Source organism: Nylanderia fulva, unplaced genomic scaffold (assembly GCF_048542155.1).
Source record: "Nylanderia fulva isolate GAGA-0341 unplaced genomic scaffold, ASM4854215v1 Scaffold13, whole genome shotgun sequence".
NCBI classification, from domain to species: Eukaryota; Metazoa; Arthropoda; class Insecta; order Hymenoptera; family Formicidae; genus Nylanderia; species Nylanderia fulva.
This window is the reverse complement of record NW_028189518.1, coordinates 5,515,487-5,542,956: the sequence shown is the minus strand read 5'-3', so window position 1 is coordinate 5,542,956 and position 27,470 is coordinate 5,515,487. Positions and strand designations below refer to the sequence as shown.

Genomic DNA, 27,470 nt, shown 5'->3' with positions numbered 1-27,470 from the left:
TTATCTATTCGATTTTGAATTTGCGAAAGCCTCTCAGGGCTATTCTTCTAATTGCTCTTTCCATTCTCTTCTCTAAATCAATTTTGCTTTTTTGCAAATTCTATTCTTTAATTTTAACTCTTTGCAATTCTATATACGATATTAAGAATACTATCGCATCTTATCTAAACCCTACGATAATCTCTTAATAAACCGTACTTCTAATAATCTCAAATTAATATGGAAATCGTAAATGTAACTAAAATATAAAATATTAAGTATAAAATATATATATATATATATATATATATAAATTTTTTATTTTTAATATGTAAAATATCAAATTTATGTTGGTTAAATTCGTGGAGAATTTAAACGCGCCACAAAACAGATAAAAATATATTACTTTATTACAATATTGATTTGTTTTGAATGATCTATATATTAATTTGGATTGCAAAGAGTTAAGCTTCCTCCATTTTCCATATTCAATCATCAGACCACCCATTGAAGATCAGTCTTGAGTTATTGTAAAGTAACACGCGCCACTTCTGTACCACCTACTCCGGTTACGTATCCTCTCGCCACGTCCTGGCACGTAGTACTATGTTCTTTTGTGCGATTCTATGCAGGATATGGATCCTCGAGCGTTCCTGCTGCACCAGGAACAACGGACAACAACTACAGCGGTGGCCCCCAAAGGGGTTACACAGGAGAGAGATCATCGTCCGGTACCAACAATTATCATCCTTATCGTCGCTAGGAGGAATAAAACAAAATCAACAAAATAATCTGCGCTTTGAACCTCCCATCTTTTCTTCTTAGTTATATGCAAATGCATATGCAAATGCACATGTGCATATAACTAACTATACTTATTACAATAAATGATTTATATTTAATCATACAATTCATTGAATTTTTTCTCTGAATTTTTCAATGGACTCAGTCAAGTCTGCGGTGAAGATTCGTAGAAAAAATAGGTCGATTATATTCGCGTGAGCATGCATTACGCGTACACTCGATGAACAATATGCGACATTATTCGATTTTGACAAAGCATACAATATTTGATGGGAAGGATAAGCGAGAGAGAGAGAGAGAGATAGAGAAAAATTGTGGAACTTGCAATTGCGAGCTAATGAAAAATAAATGGAGAAAGTTCGCGAACGAAAAATCGCAAAGTTACTCCATCTGTTTTCCATTGGACGATCATTGTGAAAAAAATATTAAAAAATGTATCAAGTAAATTTAAGATTAATAAAATATTTCATAGATTGGTGCCACTCACGGGGAAATATATCGCGATATTTTATGCATACAGCGAGCATTATTCCTATTGAAATTGAAATCAATTTTTCACACTGAACTCTTTTTATAGATCTCACGTAAAACTCGTCGTATAATTCTTTGAATAAAATCTCAATAATAATCTTGATGATGTGTATGGTTTTTATTATAATAGTCTAATTTTTATCATAATAATAATAAAATACTAAAATTTGAAAAGATTTAAAATTATAACTACAATTATATAATGTAAATATTACATATATATAAATTTATAAATATATATGTATTATTATTACAAATAATAACGATACTTTTCTACAAAAAGTTAATAAATTTTTCCAATATCATACTACTTAAATTTTAAACGTTTGCTATATGTCTTAAGTGTTTTATGAGAAGTTATCAATGATTAATCACTAATAAATAATTTTTTAAAAGTGAATTACATAAAAAAAAGATATAGCGTTTGATGTATTGATTATTTTTTTTAATTTCAAAATGCGCGCACATTTTTCTGCATGTCGAATTAAGTAACTAACATAAAATCCGTGAGCTAGAGAGACATTTGATTTCTATGAACGCAAGTGAAGCAATCTAAGCGATGATTTTGCGAATGCACGTTGACGTTTGGTGCATGATCCCAGATGCGATCGAAATTGAATGTACATAAATTAGCGCTATATTGCGAGCAGAAATGTCGATTAGCATAAGGAACAGTAAACTAGTGTATCCTTAATCGAAACGTATTGCATAGCAATAAGGAACCAATTGATTCGACAGATGACAAATTTCATTGGCAGCGTTACAAGACACGACAACGATAACACAGAAATAGTTTTTTTATTTATAATTCGAGTATTGTATAATTCAAGAGTTTTCAGTTTGATTTATTTTTAGCATTAATTGTAGCGACCTATATTGTCTTAAGTCTCTCAATAAATTTTTTTATTTTCGTACTTTGATTTGCGCGAGATCAAATTGTTTCCACTTTTCGTGTTTCTACGTTTCTTGTTGATTATAATTGTCGCGACGACAGCATTAAAATATAGAACCTAATATTTTTTTTTTTTCGATTTCTGTCGTAGGAAGTTTATTTCCTAGACGTCCTGTTCATTTTACTGACTGGATGACGCGAGGCTTATGGACTTGAGGTAAAAAAAAAAAATTTAAAGACGCGAAAGACATAGAGCAAAGATGTGCCCCGATCTTGATATCTTATTTCTTTTTCTTCTCTTGCGATTCGACATGCTTTAAAATCTCGGTATCCGAAATAAAAAAATATTCAATTTCTTTTTATTATAGTTAAAATTTATTTACATGTGAAAAAAATTTTCACACATTGTTGCTTATTAATGACTTATTAACGAGAAGCAATAATGCATTGATTCGCAAAAATGTTATTATATAATTATTATTTATTTATTCATAATTGTTTTTATAAAGACATTTAAATGGAGAAAGAATAGATTTTTGTATTTCAATTTGAAATCTCATTTTAAACGTGTCGAGCCGAGAGAGATGATCAGAAATAATTTTTCATACACAAAGTGAGTAAAAGATTATAATTACTTAAAAATGAAAAATATAAATATCTATTTGGATATTTGCGCTCGTTAATCTTTTATCACTTTGAGACTTTGAAAAAAGAGTCATGACAAATTGGGCAATCTTGTAAAAAGATAGATAAGATTAAAAAATGCCAAACGTATTTAATAAAATTGCGATAGCGATAAGGGATAAGTGTAGTGGTTAGATATGGAAATATATTTATATGCATGTACGGTTGTATCTTATGTTAAAATGTAAATCCCCATGTATGTATATATATGTATGTATATATATATATACATATATATATATATATATATATTTCAGTGCATCTAAGAAAATGCGTATTGATTATATTTTTTGGTCCACTTGCGTTCTGGCAAATGTACTTTCGCGATAAATTTGCAAATTTTTTTAAAAGAGAATTCTGAGAAGATAATTGCAACAACGAAAGCAGAGCTGATCAACACGTACGGTCGTGTAATATTTGTAATAATAATATTAAGATTACAGTTAAGGAATTATATAGAGTTACCCGTCGCGGTATGATTGCTGTTGATGGCACCATCTCAATTTTTATCCTCAGCGCTGATGCTATATTATTGTTCATAATATTTGGTTACTGCGAGCCAAGAAGCCGGCGACACATGCATTCTTTTATAGCATAGAGATAATTAATATTAATAAACGTTCACATTTTTAATAGAAACATTTAGCGGAGTTATTAATTATTCACGAATTATCGTGTCATATTTTATTCTCTCTGATCTTAATCCTTTTTTCCTTTCAGCTCTAGTTTCCTGTTCGTAATTTTGGAAATGCGATATATTTGCTATTTTTTTAAAGAAAAAATTAGGCTTATTTAATTGTTAAGTCATAAATTGATAGATTTGTTTTTAGATAACGATTGCAATAATAATTAATACAATGATCTTGATTCTCGTTCCTTTCAGCTCCAATTTCCTGTTTGTAATCTTGGCAAAATAATATATATGCTTTTTTTTCAAAGAAAATTGGATTTAATTGATAAGTCACAATTTCACAGATTTGAATTGTTTGGATAATAATTGCAATAATTAATATACAACGATACACAGAATACAACGATTTATTACATCAAGATGAGATATGTACATTGTTGTAAAATCGTACTTTCAGAAAGCAGCTTCGGAAGTCCATGATTTTTTTAAAATCAAGCGGTAAGTATTTGTTTCTATATTATATATATGTATCGCTATTCTTATTCATTATTGATATTCTTTGTTAATAATTTGTTACAATTTTATTACAGAATTATAAATAGAGATACAAGTACAGAAAAAGTACTTTTGTACTTAATTATTTTCGATCCCATTCTATTTGTTAAAAACGTTTTAAAATTATACAACTTTTAAAATTATATAAATGTAGTGGAAATAGAAAAGTTTCATTTGAAAATGTATTATTATTCATTTAATTTAACTTTATCCAAAAAATTTTGTAATTTTTAATATACTAAATATTTTGACACACAATAAAGTTAAATATTGTTATTGCCCGTAGTTAATTAAATATAGATTTGTAGATTTCGGATATGTAGATTGTCTCTCTCGAGAAATATGCGCGTGATAATCGCGCGCGGTATCAATTATTTTTTTAAATATTCTTATCGAAATCTAACAATCTAACAACTTTTTATCACATCAAAAGCCCTGCAAAATTTATTATACTTACTCTATGCGTTATTATATCTATTCCGAAGAATTCCTACAATTAGAGATTGTTACTTTGATTTTACAATTGTACCGCTTTTTCGATGGCTTTTGTATACTAACTGTAATTTTGTCTCTACAAGTTACAGAGGCATATTGCGTTCCTCTATAAGAGAATCGCAAGGATAAACGGAATTATAATAATCATCTAAATTAGGATTAGCTTAGGACGGCTTGGTTTCATACGTATATAATTGTTTAAGTATCTCACGTTTTTTTAAGTTTTCTTTTTCGCACATAATTTATATATAATATTGTGTTTCGAATATCTTCTTCACTGTTTTGCTCTTTTATGTTCACATGTTATTTATATTTGTATATATATATATATATGTGCGTGTGTATATGTGTGTAATGTGAATGATATATTTAACCCGATAGATTAATGGAGAGAAATATAATATATTTTCTAGAATAATTTATTTTAGTTAAGCTTTATTTTCAGTCAACTTTTCATGCAAGATAGATTTATGTAATCTGCTTGATTTAAAAATTTATGAAAAAGTAATTTATTATATATGTAAAAATTTATTTCTACATTTTCTCAGATTTTTTATTCGCGTGTGTAACTTTTTATCGAAATATTAACGAATTAATTTTATTCACTATGATGTGTTTTTTGTTGAGTGTATTAGACTCGAGTCTTAAATTTTGGCTTAAAAACTTGGCATATAAATTTTATCGAGTCAAATGTACGATAATCTAATACAAGGAAAAAATTCTGATTATTTTAAACCGATAATGACAGCTATACCTGCACCATAAATTAATAATCGTTGTATTTCAAGAATTTATGAAATATTATGTATCAGTACAAAAGATATTCATCGTATGTCATTTTTATCTCTGTCATAAATTATGCTCGCTAATTTCAAACTTTTCTTATAATCTGCGACATTTCCAACAGCAATAGTTATTACACAAGTTACAACATCCATTCGTTACATTTTCGTATAGAATGTATTTATATGTGAGATTGAGTTTGGCACTTGTAAATGTTTATGTGATGGAACATTTATGACATCGTTGCCCTTTCGATTTCGCCTTGCTGTCATTTCCCTGTTCTATTTGTTTACGAACGGAATCTGAAATGAATGAAAAGAAAACAAACTTTCTTTGCAAGTGAAAACAATTCCCTTTTGCAAGAAATTTTATTCAATTCAAAGTTCAATCTTACAATTAGAAAAATTAGATTTGCTATTTTTATCTTTGGAAACAGCATTTGTGCTGTAATTATTATCATTATTATCTTTATAAAAATGAGGAATCTATTTTGCATATTATAGAAAATTTGCTGAGATATATATACAATAATAAAATACGAAAGAGATTACCAGCAATTGCTTTCTTATCCACCGCTGACAAAGCATCGCAGAGCTCTTTTGCTAATTGTACGTCGGGATTTAATCCGGAAGCCCAAATCATTAACATTCGAAATCCGTGCTCCTTGTAACTCGAGGAACCTACAATGGGAGCTTTATCGTCCTTTTCATAAAGCTGTTCTAGGTGCAGAATAGATGAACATCGAGGCACAAATCTCACACATATATATATAAACGGAAATTCATTATATGATAATTATCTTATATATGTCATAACACAGATTCATCTATTATTTTTTTCATTAATTATTTTACGATTCTTACTTTTGCACCCCGATGAGATGAGACCTATATTTTTATCTTTTCAAGGCAAATATCGAGAAAATTAATTCCATGTTTATTTTAGAATGGAATAATGATTCGCGACAAAGGAACCGAAATCTGTGTGACATAATGTCGATTCACCTGTATATTGATGCTCGATAGCTTTGATCTGATCAGGGGTGAAGGCCCAGTGAAGAGCTAATTTTTTCCAGTCGCCAGGCGCTAATTGCTTGTAGGCCAATTTCCAGAGAATAGATCGAACTTGTTCGGGGAGACGACCATTGTTGCTGGAGATGCTGCCACCGGATGATCCTTCTCTCCATCGCCTTCGCGCCGGAGTCAACTCTCGGACCTCCTTATCAGAATTCAAGATTTCCTAAGGTTCGTAGTCAATTTCCAGATTTTTTTTTACTTTATTACAATTAAACACTAGACTCGTGACTGGAGTATATTCAACATGAATATATCGAAGCTATCTGTTTGGAATTAAATTTGCAACAATATCATATTTATTCCTAGACGAATAAGAAATATCTCTGGAAACATTTGCTGGAATTTCCGCACACGAGAAATATTATTTAATATATTATTCTTACAATTAATTATCCAAGTTTTTAGATTAAAGTAGGAGTCTTAAGCGTCAAATTAGGACGAGCCTCACGTCGAAGGCGACGTGTATCAAACGTGCAATAAAAAAATGTGAACAAATTTCTTGTTGGCATACCCACCGGGGTCGGATAATCCAATCTCGCGGTTTTAATGATCATATCGACGATGGCCGTGAAACTGCCCCTTGCCGCAATATAAAGTGGCGTGCGACCGCTCTGCAAACGTCAAGATAAACTTTGCTTTAACTTTATTATCGAGTTTATAACAGCCATCAATCTGGCAACCCCTATCGCGTTAACTTCAGCGCGTGAGATTAGGGTAAAGCGTTCGATTCGAAGCTTTTCTGCAAATAGCACGACTCAATTTCCCGCGGCACGTGTCACATTGTCGACAGGATCGACCCGTGTCGTGTAAACGCGATAAACTTGTCGTCCAATAAATTAAGATTGCAATTAAGATTAAGTGTGTGTGTGTGTGTGCGCGCTGTTATATTATTGGAACTGCTCACATACGCAATCAAAATAGATCGAATCATTTCCAATAATTTTATGGAAAAAAATCTTGCCTCCCTATATTTAGGGATATATAAAAGACACCACATCAAGAAAATTCATATATTTTTATTAAAATATTTTATTGAGAAAATTCTAATTTAGTGTTTCTTTATTTATTTTATGTGTGGGTGTGTGTCATATATAATACATAAGTATTTTTATTAATTTTACCAATTCGTAGCCGCAACAATATTTCATGTGATCGATATTATTATTTTGATTGAAGTTGAAGTATCGTAATGTCGAAGGTTAATATTAAAGTAGATCTGTTGATTGACAAATTATATGTCAAAAGATATAATAATATATATGAGTATTACCATGTATTTATTATAATACTTTGTCGCTGTACTTTGATGTACCAAGATTTAATTAGATATTTTTTTATTTAGCTTATTGGTGCCTCTGGAATCTTCTTTTACATATTGCAAATTATATATTTGTCAAACGGGTTGAATAATTGATTTATAAACAAGGTTTAATTATTTAGCAACTAATTCATATTTAATTATAATTCTAGCATATTGTGAGCTCGGGATTTATATCGCAATTGTTTAATGGCAGACGAGTTTAATAATGAAATAATTATGTCTATAAATGATTAGTCAAGTGTTGATAATATGTTTGAAACATAAACGGATTGAGTTAATTATATTGTTAAAGGATATAATATATATTCGTTTCCATTGCGGATTCTATTTTGGATAGTATATTTACCTGTTCTTTTTGCTCGATATTCGCGCCCGCTGCAAGAAGTAATTCACAAATATCCGTATGTCCCATCTCGGCTGCAATATGTATCGGAGATTGAAGTCTCTAAAACAAATCGATATGGAAAACGAAGAAGTTAACAATTCTATTATAAAGCTTTTGATATCTCTCGAGTGGAAGTAGAAAATAATTGAAAATATGAAAATATGTATTATAACAAAATTTATTTGGAAATTGATGTGTGTAATATTATTGAAAAATTTATACAGTTTTATTTTTTGCTGCATTAAAAATATAATAAATATAATATTATTAAGAATACAGCTTTAGGTGCAAATATATAATTTATATATTTTACATACCAGATTTAAACAATTGAGATCGACACCTTTGTTAATTAATATTTCTACCGTCTCTACTTCGTTGTTTTGACAGGCCAGATGCAAGGCTGTGTTACCATTCTGCAATAGATAATTGAAAGAGAAAAAAATGTATTTAATTTATTCGATATATTTTTTTTCAAGAAGTATCTATATTTTTCAATATTTTGATTAATTTGATTCGTTGTGCATCGTGCTTGCATGATTATCGAACGTATTTCTATGAACAAATATTGCGTCGACAAAATATTGAGAAGTATCATTATGCATGCAGCAGTTGGCACGGATTATATTTGTACCTTGCACTGCTTGTTAAGATCGGCTCCGTGCTGAATCATGGAGTCGAGTATTCCTTTGCATCCTTGACTCGCGGCAACGTGAAGGGGAGTGAAACCCTCCTGAAAATATAGAGAGATAAAGTTGATACAGATTAATCAGACGTGACGCAAACGCGTCTGTCATTACGATGAAATCTCATTGCCAATGAATTACGTTGATCCATTCAATTTAATAAGAAATAAAAAAAAAAAAAAAAAAAAAAGAAAAACTGTTTTTGCTGATAAATAAATAAAAATTCAAATATTTGACAATAGATATTCTTCTTACGTATGAATTTAATATCGCAGTTGAATTGATTTAATTTTGTCATGTCTCCTTTTATTGCGTCTTGTCTTGTTCACCTAGTGATTTCTATCTTTTCCCGTTCGTTAAATGACGTGATGTTACTTGATTATTCAATTTACCGCATCGGTTAACTCGGTATTCGCTCCAGCTTTTAATAATAATTGCGCTATCCCGGTGTGCCTCGTTCTGGTGGCTACGTGAAGTGGGGTATTCCCATCGTTATCCTGGGCGTCTACGTTCACGCCTAATCCTATAAGAACTTCGACCGCTTCCAAGTGCTCCTCGGCGCAGGCATAATGCATCGGGGTTTGTCCTTTCTGAAAATTCATTCAAATTTAATCGCGAAAGGTTCGATGAACCTTGAAAGCACGATGTACTTTTATACATTTATTATAAAAATTGCACGTTTAAATATATCATTATCTTTCTATATTTATACATGTAAGGCACTTTCGCAAGGATTTTAGCAAGGGTATTAACTATTTTTAGAATTAAATAAAATTTCGGTGAAAATAAAAACTGCGTGGAATTTTAGTAAAAATACTGATCATAATATTTGTGTAGAAAGTACAATTTTTTTGTTTATAAAACTTTTATATTTTATACTGGATGACAAAAATATATTATTCCATGTCCCTCTTACTATGGCATTGCAAAATATTTATTTAGCAAAAATGGAAATCATATAAAATTTAAATAAATAATTCTGTGAAATATCACACAACAAGAGAGAATCTTATATTCGTTATTATAACTTTATATCGATTATTGTGGTTTTATGTGGAAAACAAACGTGCTTTTGAATATTTTTTAATTTTTATGAAACTGATTTTTTAAATCGTTAGTGATGAAATTTTCTTATTTAGTAGATATTATAAAATTATTGAGATTTGATCATGAATTGTATTATTAGAAGATAATGGTATGTCGATGTTTTTTCTTTATTCCAAAGTGTGTATGTACGACCCTAATAGACGTCAAGTGCTATTTTCCGAGAAGATAGAAGGAATTGATCGCTTAAAATGGTTACTCGATACGCAAGCCATGCAGAACGTAAAGATGGAACAGACGGAAGATATCTCAGCGAGATTAAAATTCCGCTCACGACTGCGAAGAAAATCGAGGGATGCATGAGAGAGTAAATTGAATGGAAAAGCAAGAGTATGGAAAAGGAAAGAGATGAGAGATTAAAGTTCACGAAATCTTATTGCTCTGTAAAATATGCGTGTATTCGAGTTTATAATCGGTCGACTTCTGCAATCGGAGATTCTTTTTCTGAAAAATTTCATTTATCCTTTCGATAAAAAGAAGAGACACGTTAAAACAGTTTCTACATCGGAGATACATTTACGAAGGTACAGAGGGAGCGACAGATAGAGAGAAAGAGAGAAAAGGGACCCACTTTCCCGGGTCTAAATTGAGGGGAAAGATACCCTCTGTGACCTACCTACTCCATCTACCTATTTACCTACTTGTGAGCGTATATATGGTTGCACATGCGGAAATCTGAGCGGTTCCTCTTACCTCTAAATGCATAACAAACTATGTGTGTGTGTGTGTGTGTGTGTGTGTGTGTGAGAGGACACGGTCGATTGTTCCTGTCGATAAATTATAAATTCCCCTTTTGTCTTTCTATGCGCGATCGATATTGCACTGCACTACCCCATAGCCATTCACAATTCTCGGACAATTGTTGATGCATTTTCGCATTATGGCGTATAATATGCGTGATATGTGATAGTTTCGCATATCGGTGAAATGCAAAGGTTATACGTTTGAAATTTAATATATTTGCGATAATATAATTCCCATAACAAGATGCAAATAGAATCTGTTAAAATATGATTTTGTTAATTTTGATATCGGAGACAGATATTTGTATAAATATGATACAAAAACAGATCGCGACCGTCTCTATTAATTTAATTTTCGATTATTTGTTTACGTTAGATTTCTTCTTATAATTAATTTTTTCTTTCTTTATTTTTTTAATGAAATCGCTACGTTATTATTGATAAGCAACAGTTTTAGTTAAAAATTATGAAATCTCACTGAGAAAAATTAATAGTATTAGCTGATTTTTCAATGAAATCGTAATCAGTAAAAGACGGAGGAGCAAACTGTAAGTGTTTCACTGAAATACTCTTCGTTGAAATCTTTTCACTGCTTTCAGCGACAGTTTCATTGATTCAGTGTAAGAGAAATAATCTTAGTAAATAATATTATATCTATTTAAATAGATAATCTTCGGAACATGTTTAATTAGTATTTGCAACATCTAAATTTGAATGAAATTAAATGTACTGAAATAATTTTGCTTTTATTTCTCCTGCTTTTCACGAACTTTTATTATTACAAAACTGCGCACTCATGTTCGTTATATTACTTGGAGTTGAAGCAAAAAGCACATTTCCCAGGAGTAAACGTGTTTGTAGGGAGTTAGATGTTAGATGTCTATATTTCGCGTATCGAGAGGCAACTTGAAACGTTCCAGAGAGTGTCTGCGTCGCACGTCAAAGCCGATCTAGGATTATGGATAGATGCTTATTGTCGTGACGGTGTATATGAATAAAAGATGCCAGAGAACCGCATCGACTGGAAATGGCGGAGAGAGAGAGAGAGAGAGAGAGAGAGAGAGAAAGAAAAAGATTATCAGAGAAACTGCATTGTCAAGTGATAACTGATTTTAGATAAGAACATTTTTTTCTTAGGAAAAAATCCACTTTTAAGTATGATCTTTGTCTCTGTCTGGTATTTTATATTATCTTATTGCTAAAGTTTGAGGATAATAAATTTTTCTTTATAAATGACGTAGTTAATCTTTGAATTAAACATTGCTTCAATCAATTTCACTTGAAATGTATTCTAAATGAATTCTTCTATGAATATATGTATATATTTGTAAAAATCAGTTTACAATACATCACAAAGTTATGTTCCAAAATATTGTTGTAGGCACTCATACAATCTAACCGAAAAATGCATAAAATTATGCATAATTTGCGTTGGTGCATAAATATTTTCCGAAAGAGAATTGATGAATAATTTATGAGAGGCAACTGCACAATGAATGTTCGAATGATGTTTACGCGGAAGTGATCGACTTTTAATTATATCAATGTTATGTTATGTAATGGGAAGCTTTGCGAGTAAAGTTTGAGATACCAAGATGCTAATGGATAAACGGATGATTATTCCTCGAAGCAATGAATAGGGCGAAATGTGAGAATCAAATTTCCAGATGTGGATTATATTGCAACGCGAAGTTCGAGAATCTGAGAGCAAAGCACGCCCGTATTGTGAGAGAGCATATTAGCTTATGTATTTTGGAATGTACGCGATGTGCATATACACTAATATGTTACTCAACGTCAAGACACGTAAGCCCATTTGCTGTGCATCACTTGTTCGCTGGTCTAATAACTTATACATGAGATATTACCCGGATTATAGAAAGCGCTGATTTTAGAGTGATTACCCAGAGATTATAAATTTCATTGAAGCAATAAGAAAATGAAATAAACGTGCGCAACTAAAATTAGGAACATTTTTAGACCACCATATTTGATATATCGACAATAGAGAACTATTGAGGTAGTTGTTGCGTGACTTCTGCAGTTTCTTTGACATCTCGTATTTCTTTTGCAGATGAAATACGTTCTTTCTATTTTTATATCTTTATGCAGCAATCAAATTTGAAAGCTTGTCTCAGTCACAGAAACTGAGATGATTGAGTTCTTTCGTTCACAACAACGAGAATGTGAAGTTAAAGCAATATCCGCGGAGATACAAAATATACGCTCTTATTTTTTCGCGGACTATTGGCAATTTTTACATATAAGATAAACGGCCCACTTTTCGACCTTTCAAGCGTGGCAAGGACAGCTATTTTAGATTTATAAAAGCAACGTATAATAAAATTAACAAATAATTCCATCGCGTGAATCAGAATTTTCTGTATAATACACATTTATTTTGAGAGTAAATAGAACTAGAAATTTTAATCAAATTATTTATTTAAAAATACCACTCTATTGTCGGGGTTTGTGACCCTCTGCTTTATATTACTAATTATTCATTTAAAAATGTCAGATTCACAGTGCTATTGATAATTAATATAATAATAATGAACGTGAAAGAAAAAATGAACAAAATGAAAATAAGTCGACCGGGTTAGAACTAACGAATGAAATAACGTATGAAAAATAAGCATTGTGCTTACCTTATCTGTAGCGTCGAGTACGATCCGTGGAATATTGGAGAGCGCCGTTATCACTCCAGGATACCCGGAAATGGCTGCGTGGTGAAGTGCAGTCGCACCGGTGCAGTCGGTAGCCTCACCGTTTAACGATTCCACAGCTTCCGCGAGATAGTCCACCACGCTTACGTTGCTGCCGCGAGCACCACACATTAAGAGGGTGTATTGTTTCTAACCGGAAAGAGATCTTTTGTTTATGCTTCCGCAATAGAGAGGCTGCTTCGCAAAAGAAAATTCGCACTCGCTGCTTTTACATTATAAAGCGCGTAACATTTCTCTCTTGTAATTTTAATTAGTAAAAGAACCTCGCTGCTCCGTCTCTCCTCCGCGTGCAAGAGAGATTATTCTATATATAGAGTCCACGTGTGTGCCTTATTTTCTTATTCCATCAATGATTCGATTTTGTGAAGAGGAAAAGGAGGGAAAATGCGCGTTATTATTTAGGACCGATGCCAATATCAATATTGACACACTATTGATTTCAATTTCGTCGCGGTTTCCCGACGACGTATTTACTTTTTTTCACAACCTCCGCGCGCGAGATTTCAGTTTCAATATTTTCTATCGTATCCGATGATCAATAAACTTCAATTACACATACAATTTAATCCCGTGCAACATGTTCCGTGAATTGTCAGACGAAAGCTTTTGCGTTTCTTTTTTTAAATGAAGTTCTCTTCACACGATAGTTATATGCATTTTATACGTTCCATGCAAGTTTTGTGTATGCTTGACATTTTACTAGTATCCTTTCCTCGAGGAATAATTCGCTTTGACACGATCATTCATTTAAGGCGCTTAATTTAACTTATTGTTGTAGGATTATTAATGTACCTTATTAACCGCGGATACATTTGCTCCAGCATTGATCAACATCTTCACCGCGTCTCGGTGCCCGTGCTGAGCTGCCATATGTAAGGGACGCATTCCATACTTGAAAGAGAAATGAATAGCTCGAAATTAATGTTCCATAAGGAATTTCATCAAGTCAGCAGAGTCTAGATTAAATTCCAAAAGAAATGCTTCGAGAATATGTAAATGAGCTATTTATTTATTTATTTATGCAATTATTATTTTTACATCAACTTTTTATTTATTGTCGAAATGATAATGCTAAATCTCTAAAGAATACATCTATATTTCACGTAAAAAGTTTTCTATTTTTTTATCACGAGAAAATATTACGTTCATTGTTCTCGTTAATTTACTTCGCAATTATTTAATGAACAGTTTTAATTTGAAAAATGTGTCATACCTTATCTCTCGCTTCGATATCGCATTTAGCTTGTATCAACATTTCGATAATTTCCGTATTTCCTCTCGATGCTGCCCAATGAATCGGAGCGCGGCCATACTAAAATGATTTTGATAGTTTCAAAAATATTTCTTATTTTTAATGTAATTGTAAATTAATTTCTTTCTCAAATAAAATCACACTCAATACATCAAATAAAATAAAACAAATGACACATTTATTTTTATCTTTGAAATATTTGTAGCAACTTACATTATTTCTGGAATCTACGTCAACAGTCTCCTTAAGTACTTTACGAACGGTGTCCGGTTCGTTTTTTATCACAGCCTCATGTAGAAGAAGATCATTCTTAAGGACTGATGAAAAAGAAGATAGAAATTATTCATATTTCATAATGAGAAATGTATAATAAAAAAGATTCTCTTATTTTTTTGAAAATAATTGTTTATAAAATTGCTTTTTTTTTTTTATTAAGTCATTAAATTGTTTTTTCAAATAACGATATGTTGCCAAATGTTTTTTGCTTTTAACTTTTTTTATTAAACTGTAACAATCCACTTCCCGTAGTATGAATGTAAATGGAATGGTTTTTTAACTTTTTTTATATTTTTCAAATATTCAAAATTATGTATATTAATTTTTGTTAGCGTAACATAACTGTATATAAATTAATTTCTAGATTATTTTGTACTGATTTTTGCGAAATTATTGAAGTAAAACTTGAAACGAAAAGCGCGAAAAAGTATGGATTTAATTAATTTGTTACAGACTTTTCATTTTAACTTTTGACAGTCACAACGTAGCGCACGTTCTGTCGTTACCATTGCATATCGTTTTTTATAATTTCGGGTTGCACGAGTATCGATCGCGTAGAGTATCGAGGCGGAAAGAAGGAAGAAAAGTTGGAACGAACACGAGAACGTAGAGTGTTGTTAATTAATTGAATGGTTGATTTTGCAAACGTGCAATACAAATTGAGTATTTTTTCGTTTTTGCGTGTTAATTGCGTGTTGATAGTGGTTGCACAGTGTATAAATATTGATAAAATACATGCCAAATATTTTATAATATTTTTATAATTATTCCTTTCTATCATTTATAAAGATACCAAGCACCGTGAAAAATATATGGTTGTTGTATATGTAGCAGTTATTTTCAAACAATTATTTTTATTTTATTTATATACGTAAAGTAAGAGAGAATGATTAAAATTTTCGTACAATATTACAGCTATTATTTTTGTAATACATAAATTGTTATCAAAAATTATTATAATAAAAGGAATATTTGTTTGAGATTTAAAGAAACGAAGAGTTGGCGCGGTTGCAATAAATCAAATAGAGTTATCAGTTAAAAAAATCCAAGCAATTCAGTCAAATGTGTAATTCTCTCAGTTTTATAACATAAATCTTGAAGGGTGCATGTTTCGCTTCTCTCTCTCTCTCTCTCTCTCTCTCTCTATTTCTCTTTCTCTCTACATTTTTCATATATTCACGTTTCACTTGGGATTGCCGAGACAGCCTTAAATCTTCGCATGCTTCGTAGCACATTTTGCATGGGGCGAATTCGTATTTTACTCACTTCTAGCAGTCTTTTGGTTCAGTACTTCGTCCTCGATCGCCTCGTTGAGATTCAACGGCGGAGGGGCCTTAGCCTTCGTTATATTCAACTCTTCCTTGTCCACCATCTTTCACTGCCGTTGTTCTGATTCTAGCATTGCAATCGATGCCGGGGTTTTCTCGGTGTCGTTACGCGATGCTAATGCATCTCGGGTTGCAGCTCAGCTGTTAATTATCGACGACCTAAAAAGTCAATTATTATTAAGTAGTAATGTGGATACGTATAATCGCAAAAATCGCAATTGAAAATACAAGTTTGAGAGAAACTTGATTTGAATTAGTAGCGCGCTTATGATAAAAAAAGAAATTAATCAATGGTTATATTTGGATCATATTTTAGAATAACATTTAATTCGCGAGAAAAATTAAATTTTATAGAAATAAGATATTTTTAAATTAGAATTTAATTTAAAGTAAAAAAAGGAATAATTTATTATTTTATATTTTCTGACAGATAAGTTACAATAACAGTTATTTATCATTATCTTGATATAAACGTTAATTTATTTTGCCTAGCAGTTATCAAAAATATGTCGAGTACTTGATACATTAAAAGTGGAGGGTAGAGCTTCGTTAAGAGGCGGTCTATTAAAATCTGCATATATATTTTGCAATTATGGCCATATTTATAATTAGTAAAATACATTAATAAAGCGAGGATGAATAAATCACGAGTATTATTCTAGTTTTATATTTCAATTTGTCTCATTTAAAATTTCTTCATTTTATCACGACAAAATATATTACTACATTTGTGAGATATGCGGTTACGATTGGATATGATTGGAATGAATAATATGTACCTATATTTCGTAGCTTGGTTAACAGAGTATTACATTTAATTTGTGGATATGTAATTAATTAATTCGTGGACTTCGATTTCGAAATAATATCAGGAATAACAGAATATGCTATTTTGATATCTGTATAAATTTTAATATTTTTAATTAGTCTGCACTACGATTATAATATATTTGCAAATGTTATTAAGTCATATATACTCGTATATATATTTTACAGGTATTTTAACAATACATAATTTGCTATATACGATTATTGATTAAACAATATTGAAATTAATACGAAAATACACATTAACATAAGAAAAATATGTATTCGCAAATGTTATGGTTAATCAGCAGAAATACGTTTGCTTCATTATCTCGGATTATATTTTTTCAATTTTAATTTTTATATTTTCATATTTTCATATTTCGTTCGCATTTCATGATGAATCACACAAATGAACCATATGCCATATTCATTTAAACGTTATATTTTTGCAGTAATAGATTGTATATTTAACTTACTGTTTTTTTAGATTTTCACAGAGTTTATTGTACAGTAGAGCTCATCCATTTTATCATTGTGCAAACACACGTACTCGTATGTAAGTGCAATCATAGAAATGTCTGTGATGTCTACTAAATTTCCCACATTACTCAGTCGCACTGCGATGAGAAAAACTTTGTCAATCTCTTTTTCTTTCTAAACATCTCCGGTTCGCTTAACTTCTGTCTTTCAGCTTATCCTTTTGACGTTTCCAACCGTATTCCATTTTCGTAGATAAATATAGACGTTTAAATCAAAAGTGTTAGCTTTACGTAAGCACTGGTTTCATTAGTTCTGTACACATCGAATGTTCGCTTTCAAGTTTTCGTGTGTTTTCAAGTTGATGTCACAGTTAATAGTCATTTCACAAATTACTTAATGAGTGAGCCAAAGAAAATATATAAATTCGATTTTAGACACGTTATGATTGGATAGATAAATAAGCCAAATTTAAAATTAATTGATTCAAAAGAATCAATTTATAATAAATTTGTACGCTTCACAGACTGCGTTGGCTCTTATTGAATTTCTGAATTTCATTAATTAAAAGAATCATATTTTCTGTTCCACAAGATCATATTAATTTTTATGTATATATGTATAATTATTTGGAAAAAATGAAAGTCATTTAGATTGCAGGGTCTCCTTTTACAACATATTAGAAATTTCTCGTATAAGTTATAAGTTGAAACTCGCAAATTTCCAACTCGGATTAGACATATTTAATGCTAAATTGCTCTCTCGAATATATATGGTAAGATATAAAACTAATTCCGTCGATTGAGTTACTAATTTCTGATTTCGATCATATTTGTGGCAGCATCTCATAGATCTAACAATATTCCGCAGTTGAGTCAGAAGCTGAATTCGCGAAATCGCGGAAACTCTAACAATTAACTTGGAAATTCTATCAAACATCTTGACGTTTATCATCAAGATTGCAGGCCGTTAATTGGAAGTTGCACTTTGTTTATAATCACCTTTGGCAGCGTAATCGATATTCATTCTTTAAGCTTTATTTTGAAAGCGAGCGTGGCAATACATAATGTATAACGGTTCAAGTGGGATACGATCGTGTACAGAATGTGTTGTGCACAGAGTATTGGATGAGAATGTTCTTCATCTCGCGAACGTATAATGCAACACACAAGAGAGATTATAATATAATATATTTATGCTTAATTCTAATTCAATCCGCGAAGAATGCCTTTGCCTTCGAGAAAATATAGAGAAAGCGAATAACCGACTGGTTAGTTTTCGAGTTGGAGAATGCTTTTTATTATACTTCTCTGTCGCTTGGGAAAATGCGCTTTCATCCATGATACATTCATTCGTATTATAAGTTACGACTGCCGTCTGTTTAATGATTGATTGTGCATGACTTTATTGCACAGCCAAGGGATTTTCAGAGTTTCTCACTGTACATACATAATACGGTACTTCTGAAACTTCTGGACGTTAATTTGCATTTGTTTAATTCTGTATGCGATGTTGGATCTCTTGGTATAATTTAACAATTATTTTTACTATGTATATTTAAAACGTAAGAGTCAAGAGTATTAAGAATAATATCAAATATAAATATTAATAATGTCAACAATTTCTTCAACTCGAAATATATATAATTATTTAAAAATTATTGTACAACATTGTTATTATATATTATAGGATACACAACACTATTTGAATAATATTTTAGCGTTATATATCAGAAATTTTTAAAAGAATAATTTCATGATAAGATAAAGAAGCAAAATACAATGTTTCTGTTATACATTGTTAACTTTGTTTCTTTTTTGCCTTTTTAAAGTCCTTTATTTTGTTGTTTTGAAGCAAATGTAGTTTCATACGATACATTGTGTACATTGTTCATTTCATGGATGCACCATCAGAATGGCTTTTCAGCGAAGCATGTCCTTTCGTTAATAATGTAATATCAGACGATGTTTCCGTTTCCTGATCATCCGTTTCACAAATGTGCATTTATCCGCTTGGAAAGTAAATGTGTTATTCGCGTGCAATGTAGTTCCATGTAAATTGAATAAAACGTAAATGTAAATTACTGTATACCAAAGTTTCTCGAATTACAATGCATTATTATTTGAATTAGCAAATTAAAAGTTAGCATTTAACTGCAAATATAATTTCATAAATTTTATATCTTTTCGTAAAATTAAAAATTAAAAATGATAAACTTATATATATATATATATATATTATTAATTGTAGAGATTAAAATTTTCTTTATTCAATTATTATTTGACTTACAGAAAAAAGAATATCTTCTAATAATATATATATATATATATATATATATATATATATATTAATAACTAATAATATATATACTAATAATATATATATATATATATATTATTAATTGTAGAGATTAAAATTTTCTTTATTCAATTATTATTTGACTTACAGAAAAAAGAATATCTTATAAATATCATTTCTTTAAGATATATAAAGAAGAGAAATTGCCTGATTATTTTTATATTAGTATTTTGTGGAATAAATGCTGTTATTAAATTTGCAAAAAGAAGCAAGTCTTGAGCAAATTTTGCTCATAAATCTTTATCATCAAGAGGCGTTATCTCGAAATATATTATCTTCAGCTGTTACCATTTTTCATATTTTGCCATCACGTGAGTGTAAGCCGACATTTTTCTCTGAAAAGTCAAACCGGACAGCAACGACGCTCGACTTTAAAAAGAATTTCATACTTTTTCTTGTTCTCCTGGAATATGCTTCCTGAAACCCTTCATGACGTTTTTGTCTCATTAGAGTCTCTAGAGATTATTGTCTCTTCGTCCTATGTCATATCATATCGCAAAATCTCGTTATGCATTTATGCATTTTGCTTTATAAAGATCACATTGTGCTAGTAAAATATCTTTTTGTAACATGGATAATGAGATGCAGTCGCTTGGGAATTTTCAGAAAAAAAATAACATTTTACAAGATTGCATCGACATTTATTAATCACTCTAGTCGTGTCATTTTTGCACGTTTAGTTTTTACAAGTTTATTGCATGTTATTATTACATAATCTTAATATGAAATTATTTGTTACAGAGAATATTCGATTGAGTGTGGCAACTTAATACAGTGTTAATACATATTATAGGTACAAAATTTAAAATAATCTTATATAAGATATATATCAAATTGTATATAAGATAAAATATAAAAACAAACTAGAGTACTCTGATATTTTTTTTATAAACTTCATTTTAATATAATATCATATTTAAAATGGATTTCCATAAATTATATTGTAATTTCATTATTTTTCAAATACTATATTTAAAGAGACTAAAATGTAATTTTGTAATGGAATTGTTCTATTTTAATATTGATAATTACGTGTGCGATTTGCTTTGTAAGAAATTTATACAAAATGTAAATTTTGTAAATCAAATATTTTTTTATATACAATAATTTAATATTACATAGATTTAGTCTCGAGAAATATATATAATATATAGATCAAATGCAGCGTTTAATAGGCAAGAAATGACAGATGCATAAATTGGATTTTGAGGAATGTTTGGAAGTGTGCTATTGTTCTCCCAGAACAATCTATTGTCAACATATATACGGTAAGATTTTGGAGCTTTGAAACGCAATGGTGCATTGATCTCTTGAATACGAATCAGAATGTCATGGCCAGATATAATGGGCGCATGCTAAATTGAAGATGAAATATGGGCGAAAAGCTATTTTTAATTATTCCAAGAAATTATATTTGATATATCTCTCAATTAAAATGCAGAGGGAAATCAAATAATTTCGTAAAGGTCAAATTAAAAATCGAATTCCACTTATTGTATATAAGAGTTTAATTGAAATATCTTAAATATATAACTCTATTTCAAAACTATATTCTGATATGATTTAGAGAAAGTTTTAATTAAGAGTTTTAATTTGTATTTAATATGTTATTCTCTTACGAGAATGATATTATTTTTAATATTAAAATTTTTTTTTCTTATAAGAAAGAGAATATATGTTATATCTTTTCTAACAATATCTTTACGTGTTTTATATCGTCATTAATAACGAAAACAAAAATATCAAAAGCTGTTGTATAAAAATCAGAATGTGTAATAATAAGCATCTGATATAATTTAAAAGTGATACACGAGACGAATATTATGAAAGATAATGTAAGAGAAATAATTGTGTTTCAATTTGCAATATAAATTTTATTCTTGAAATATTTGATCAACGCGCGATAAACATTGAAATGAATACTTGATTCGATATTGGTGAAAGAGTGCTTTGATACGATATTCGAATTTCTCTCGTATTGATTGATGCACTTAACTGAAGATGCAGCTTTGCTCGAGCACACGTGGATGGTGCTTTGTACGATTCGAATATCTTCTACTCAAATAAAGCTTATATTACATTTTATTAGTAGGTTAATTGCGAAATCTTATGCAGGTATTTGTTGCATGTGTGTATTTCGATTTTTACGGAATAATATAAAATACGCTACTGAGACGGGATTTCAACATGATGAAATATTATATATTAACATAGCAAAATTAAAATTAATTACGAAATTATTTCCTTTCTATGCAGAGCGAAAGAAATTTTTTTTGTTTGTATAGTATATTATTATAGTGTATATAAAAGTGCTTTTTAATTTACAATTTTCACAATTTAGCATTGTACAGCTGAATGGACTTTTGTTAAAATAAAAATTATGATAAATATTATTGATATTGATGTAATGTAATAATTGCGCAACAGCATTGTTTTGTAGCATCTATAGCAATTATAGCATCAGTTGTTTTTTAGATTATAGAATACAATTTTTAAAAGTATAAGTATATGCATAAAAATGCAATCGAAGGAATTTTAAACTTTCTTAAACTTTAACACTGATTTTCTCTAAATGTCACTTTTTGAATTTCCAATTTTGACTAAAAATTTAGTTGAGATAATTTACCTTTCTTAACTTTTGTAATTTATTCAGTAACACACACAAATGTATTCAAAATGAAGTCGACAAAGTCGACTCTTTTATTTATGGTGCAGATATGAACCTCGTATTTTTCCATGCTGTTAATTTCATATACAATTTCATTTACATAGCGAGAGTAAAATTTCAGATGTTGAATCAAAGCTTGTAAGTCTTGAATTAATAAGAAAGGACGAAAAATCATCATAAAACATTCTGTTTAATATTTGTGTATGCGGAGTTATAATAACGTAATGGTATATTAATAACATATTAATATTAATGTAAACTTATACGTAATTGAAAAAAATATATCTCGAAAGAGAGTATTCATTTTATATGAAATTATATCGGCGTCTGACCACACGTTTACTCCATCACTTAACCGGCGGCTGATTGATGAAAAATCGTGCTTCGAATGTTTGTATCTCTGAGAACTCTGAAAGACTCGCGTATTTACTGTTTCCCGCAGGTCTGGCTAAAGAGAAATGACTCGGAAAGAAAAAAATATGTGCCTAAATAAGAGGAAAAAGTGTTTAGAACTCAGTAAATTGATGTTACGATATGATACACAACATAATCGCACTCACGCTGAAAAAAGACGCACTATATAATCAGCTGATAGCGATCACTTTGTATTTTTTTCATCACAAACCCAAGGAATCTTCGTTAAGTTTATTGCGGATAAAATATTAACACAAATACTCAATATAATTTTAAATTGTAGTGAGATTCGATAAAAAATTATAACTCGAAATTTGCGCAGCAAATACTTATTCATTTGTCTTTAAAACTTGTAAATTAGTATATTAATAAAATTATTTTATTATATATTTATATGTTTATAAACAATAAATTGTAATAAAGCGTCACGCGAATAATTAGGGATTAAAATGTGTCGCGTGCGACTTGATCTTGGGTCTACTACAATTAACGTAAAAAATGTCAAATTATGACTATATCAGGAAGAATATCGCGTGAGATTGTGACGAGAAAGATATAATAACAGTTTTGCGTGCAGATAAAAAAGATTCTAATGAAAAAGAGATAAGTGACTTTACTCGATTAGTCGAGAACAAATTCTCAAGTCACTTTGTTATTTGCTGTCACTTTGCGCGAAAGGTGATCTGTTTGGGTAAATAATTATTTTCAAGCTTCCGCAATTGTAATTACGATATTTAAGCCATTTGTCTTATAACGACCGTATAGTTTCCCGAATAGAAATTTGTTCACGCTTTCTCAATAATTCAAGCTTTCTATCGAATGGAACTTTCCACGTATCTAGGAAGCTTCCGAATATCGGCAGAAACATATATCAAGTTTCCAGAATTTCCAGAGCAAAGCATCGGTTATTATCTTCTATAAAGTGTTACAAGGAGTTACATGAGCAAATAATTATCAGATTGAATTTTAATTTTATTAATTGAAAGTTATGCTAATTTTACTTAACTAAAAATCAAACCAGAAAAAGTTGAGAAATAAAAATAAGATTCAAATTTAAATTTAGAATTTTTTAAAACGTGTACAATTCTTAACTTAGTTATCTCTCTACTACTTTTAACTTTAAGACTTGCCAAAGAAAGTCAGAAACTAGGCTACGCTATATCCCTTTATACGATATATGATAACATGCTTCCTTAATGATACTCGATAAAAAAAATTATATTACTTTTTAAACTAAAGCATTTTCCATAAATTTATTAAAAGTTGTTTAAAATTATGTAAACATTAGAAACACGAGACATACTAGAAATACATTAGAAATATAAAAAAAAAATTTAAATAATTTACTTGTACATAAGTCTAATTTGCTAAATTTAGAAATAAGTATTAATAAGCTGTGATTGCTTTAACTGTTGTTGCTTCTTAATTCTAATCTTTGGTAAATATAGGTAAAAAATACAGTTTTGTTACACCGCTTACAACGATTTAGAAATTATTTTTTTGAATGTTACTGTAGAAAGCAAATGTAAGAATAGAAATTCAAAAATATATTCCGCAAAATATATTAACTATAAAATAGAAAGATAGAAAAACGAGAGATATTTAAGTACTTCATATATTTACGGCGCACTAGAAAGTTTTCAACATTTAGAATGTTTTTCAAAAATACCACTCTCGATACATATGACAAACGCTAAAAATACAATCTATACGACGTTTCCATTTATCCCTTAGTAAATATATATATTTCATCTCTATTAAAAGAATTTTTTTAAACTTTGTGTATTTATTGAACAATATGATATTGAGCAACAACATTTTAAATAACGATCCTCTCTTTTATTATTACGAAAATTTAAAGTTACATAGATTTGTTGATGACAGTAATAGTCTCTCGTTGTATAGTTGTCAAATCATTTTGCGTTTGTGTCTTTGTCAATTTTAATCTCCGTTGTGAGTTTCGCGTCGTCGATTATTGATGTAAAATGACGGGCGAAATGCAAGCGTCGGTCAGCCTTTCGCAACGGATTATTCATGTATCGTGTATATGTATGTATGTATATATGCATACATATGAACGCTGGAGGCCGGGAGCCGGATGAGATATGTATATACGCAGCCCTTTTAAATTATTTTAACATTACCGTCACGTATTATCTTCGCTTGTTAGCTTTATTCGCTTCATTCGCCTAACTAGGAATTTCGCGCAAAATATTACCTGTTTTATCAAGTTTTGGCCGCTAGCTCAATTTCCTGTAATCAGGTGTCCAGATATATCCTAATAAAACTCTAGGACCGACCCGGAAAAATTGTGGGCAGAGTTTTATTAGGTAATTTGAAAATATGGACCCTTTTTTATTAACTATAAATAAATAAAATGATGTGTTTTTTTTTTTAAAAACAAGATCCTTCTTATAAAAATTTTACGCTGTTTCTAATTTAATTTATTATCTGTTTTAATTTTATTTTTTAATATAAATTAAATGTAATATTGATAATATAAGGGCACCATTTATTGACTTGCTTCGTTGTAATAATCTTTTTTGTTATTATGCTAATCTTCAACTTGTCTGTATTTATAAAGGGAAATGTTCAACTCTCTTTCTTTTTTAATCTTTTTATTAAGGGACATTTATTTTTCCTTGTAAAAGATATATAATGTTATTGCAAATAATCGATATTTTCACAAGCTAGCTATATAATAATATATAAAATATAAAATATTATTTTAGCACAAATTGAAATGGAAATATTAATTTAAACAATTGTTATTTTTGTTTATATTTTAATTATTTGCAAACAAAAGTTATTAAATTGATACTCCATGATAAAACTGAAATATTATAAATGCAATTTTATTTTTTGTTTATATTTTATGTTTTTCTTACGATTTATAAATTAATTTCTACTTTTACATTATTTAAAATGACAAAATGTATGCTTAATCTCTGTCTTGTGGCGGAATGCATTTTCAATTCTAGTATTATTATGCAGGATTAGTTTCGGGAGTTATAGTTTGCGCTTTTAGCAAAATTTTATAAATATGTGTTTCCATTAGGATTCTAAATAAGAATAGTTGTTGCTTTAAAAACTAACAGACATTTTACAAATCTTTTAAGAGATTTTAATTTTACAGCTTGTAATACTTTTCTCAGTATTTGTTATATACTCTACATTTGTTACATACGCTGCATTATGCAATGGGATAATATGCACTATCATATAATACATTTTTTTTTAATAAAAAATTTATTGATTTGAAGATCTCTTCGTATTAGAGAATATTTTGACAACTATTAACTTTTTATATTAAAATGATTTGTTGTAAATAATGTAATTGATAATCTTAAATTACAATTTTGTTAAAATAAAATTGAATAATGCTTAATTCTCGAAAAGCAATTTTAACTGATGAAGAGATATTAATATAGTGATATCGAAAAAAGAGACATCAAAGGAGAATCAAATAAAATTTCAAGAATAATATGAGTTTTTACGAGAATAATATAAGATAAATATAATATTTTTTATATTTAATATTTTATAAATTTTTATTTTATAACTATTTTTGTGAGAATATTAAAATTTATGAGAGAAAGTATAATTCTTTTATAAGAATCTTTAAATATAACTCATAGAAGAGATTGTTCTTAGATTAGAATTAGTCATTCATTATAAGTATTTAGTACCTTTCAGAAATTTTTATGATTTGTGACGGTAATTAATACGTGAGTACGAAGTTGAAACGTCGCAAAATAGAAATTCTAATTATTTCGTGAAATCACATGAAATGTATGTTACAGAATCTGTTAAATTGAGCGGGGTTGTTTCCTGTGACAGTTAATTAGTTCGGAGTTTGAACATGACTGTCATGTGAGAATATGTGGGAAATGGACACGATATGACTAATAAGTGTCGCATGACGTCTTTAATGGTCTTCATGTTCTCTCTTTGTATTTTAATTAAATCATGATTATATTTGTAAAACACACAAACAAATTTTTTAGTCACAAGTTTTTGCATTTGCAGAGTATAAAATGTATATTCAAGACTACTTTTTTTTCTTTAATTATTATAATTACTATACTATATATATATTTGATAAAAAATTATATATTCATAATACAAAAATATAAATAACGTAACTTAAGGATTTATTTAATTTCTTTATTATTTAGAATTTACTATAAATTTAGTTCCCATAATATTTCTATATTTTAGCACGCTTATATATCAACTGATTAGTTAGATTTAGTTCTGTCCATTAAATATGTACTTTTAATTTAAATTTTGTAAAGATATTTTTTTTTCAATGTTCACTTACGTGTTGCTTTTTTCCGCAAAACTATTCTCGTGACGACGAATCACTGTCTAACTCTTTGATTTCTCACTAATACAATAGTATCGAAAAGTCAGGTGTGAACAACGGATGCTGCGTCACGATAGAAGCAACGAAAAGCTTGACCGAGATTCATGCTACGAGAAGCAGCAT

At 29.5% G+C, this 27,470-nt stretch overlaps 2 protein-coding genes across 7 annotated transcripts in view; one reads left to right on the top strand and one right to left on the bottom strand.

Moving 5' to 3' along the window:
- Nucleotides 1-3,529, top strand: part of Hrb27C (Heterogeneous nuclear ribonucleoprotein at 27C) — a 42,702-nt gene extending 39,173 nt beyond the window's left edge. For 2 of the 3 annotated variants that reach the window (XM_085479844.1, XM_085479849.1), the window contains one exon: nt 612-2,425. In XM_085479844.1, coding sequence (XP_085335970.1) covers nt 612-742 — 131 coding nt within the window. In that variant the 3' untranslated portion in view covers nt 743-2,425. Of the gene's footprint in view, nt 1-611 lie in introns of all 3 variants that reach the window. The other variant, XM_085479846.1, reaches the window with a different exon arrangement.
- Nucleotides 3,530-3,912: 383 nt separating this feature from the next.
- LOC114932495 (uncharacterized) lies at nt 3,913-27,470 on the bottom strand. Of its 4 annotated transcripts, none has more exons than XM_029304725.2 (14): nt 27,303-27,470; nt 16,190-16,410; nt 14,861-14,964; nt 14,609-14,707; nt 14,188-14,286; nt 13,318-13,524; nt 9,215-9,412; nt 8,771-8,869; nt 8,454-8,552; nt 8,098-8,196; nt 6,946-7,041; nt 6,359-6,572; nt 5,906-6,046; nt 3,913-5,656 (listed from the first exon to the last, which is right to left on the bottom strand). In XM_029304725.2, the coding sequence occupies exons 2-14, from the start codon at nt 16,293-16,295 to the stop codon at nt 5,571-5,573; spliced, it is 1,647 nt and encodes a 548-aa protein (XP_029160558.2). In that variant the 5' UTR covers nt 16,296-16,410; nt 27,303-27,470; the 3' UTR covers nt 3,913-5,570. The 4 variants fall into 4 exon arrangements, with proteins under 4 accessions (XP_029160558.2, XP_029160560.2, XP_029160559.2 ...); XM_029304727.2 differs by having other exon boundaries at nt 5,906-6,034; XM_029304726.2 differs by having other exon boundaries at nt 6,359-6,569.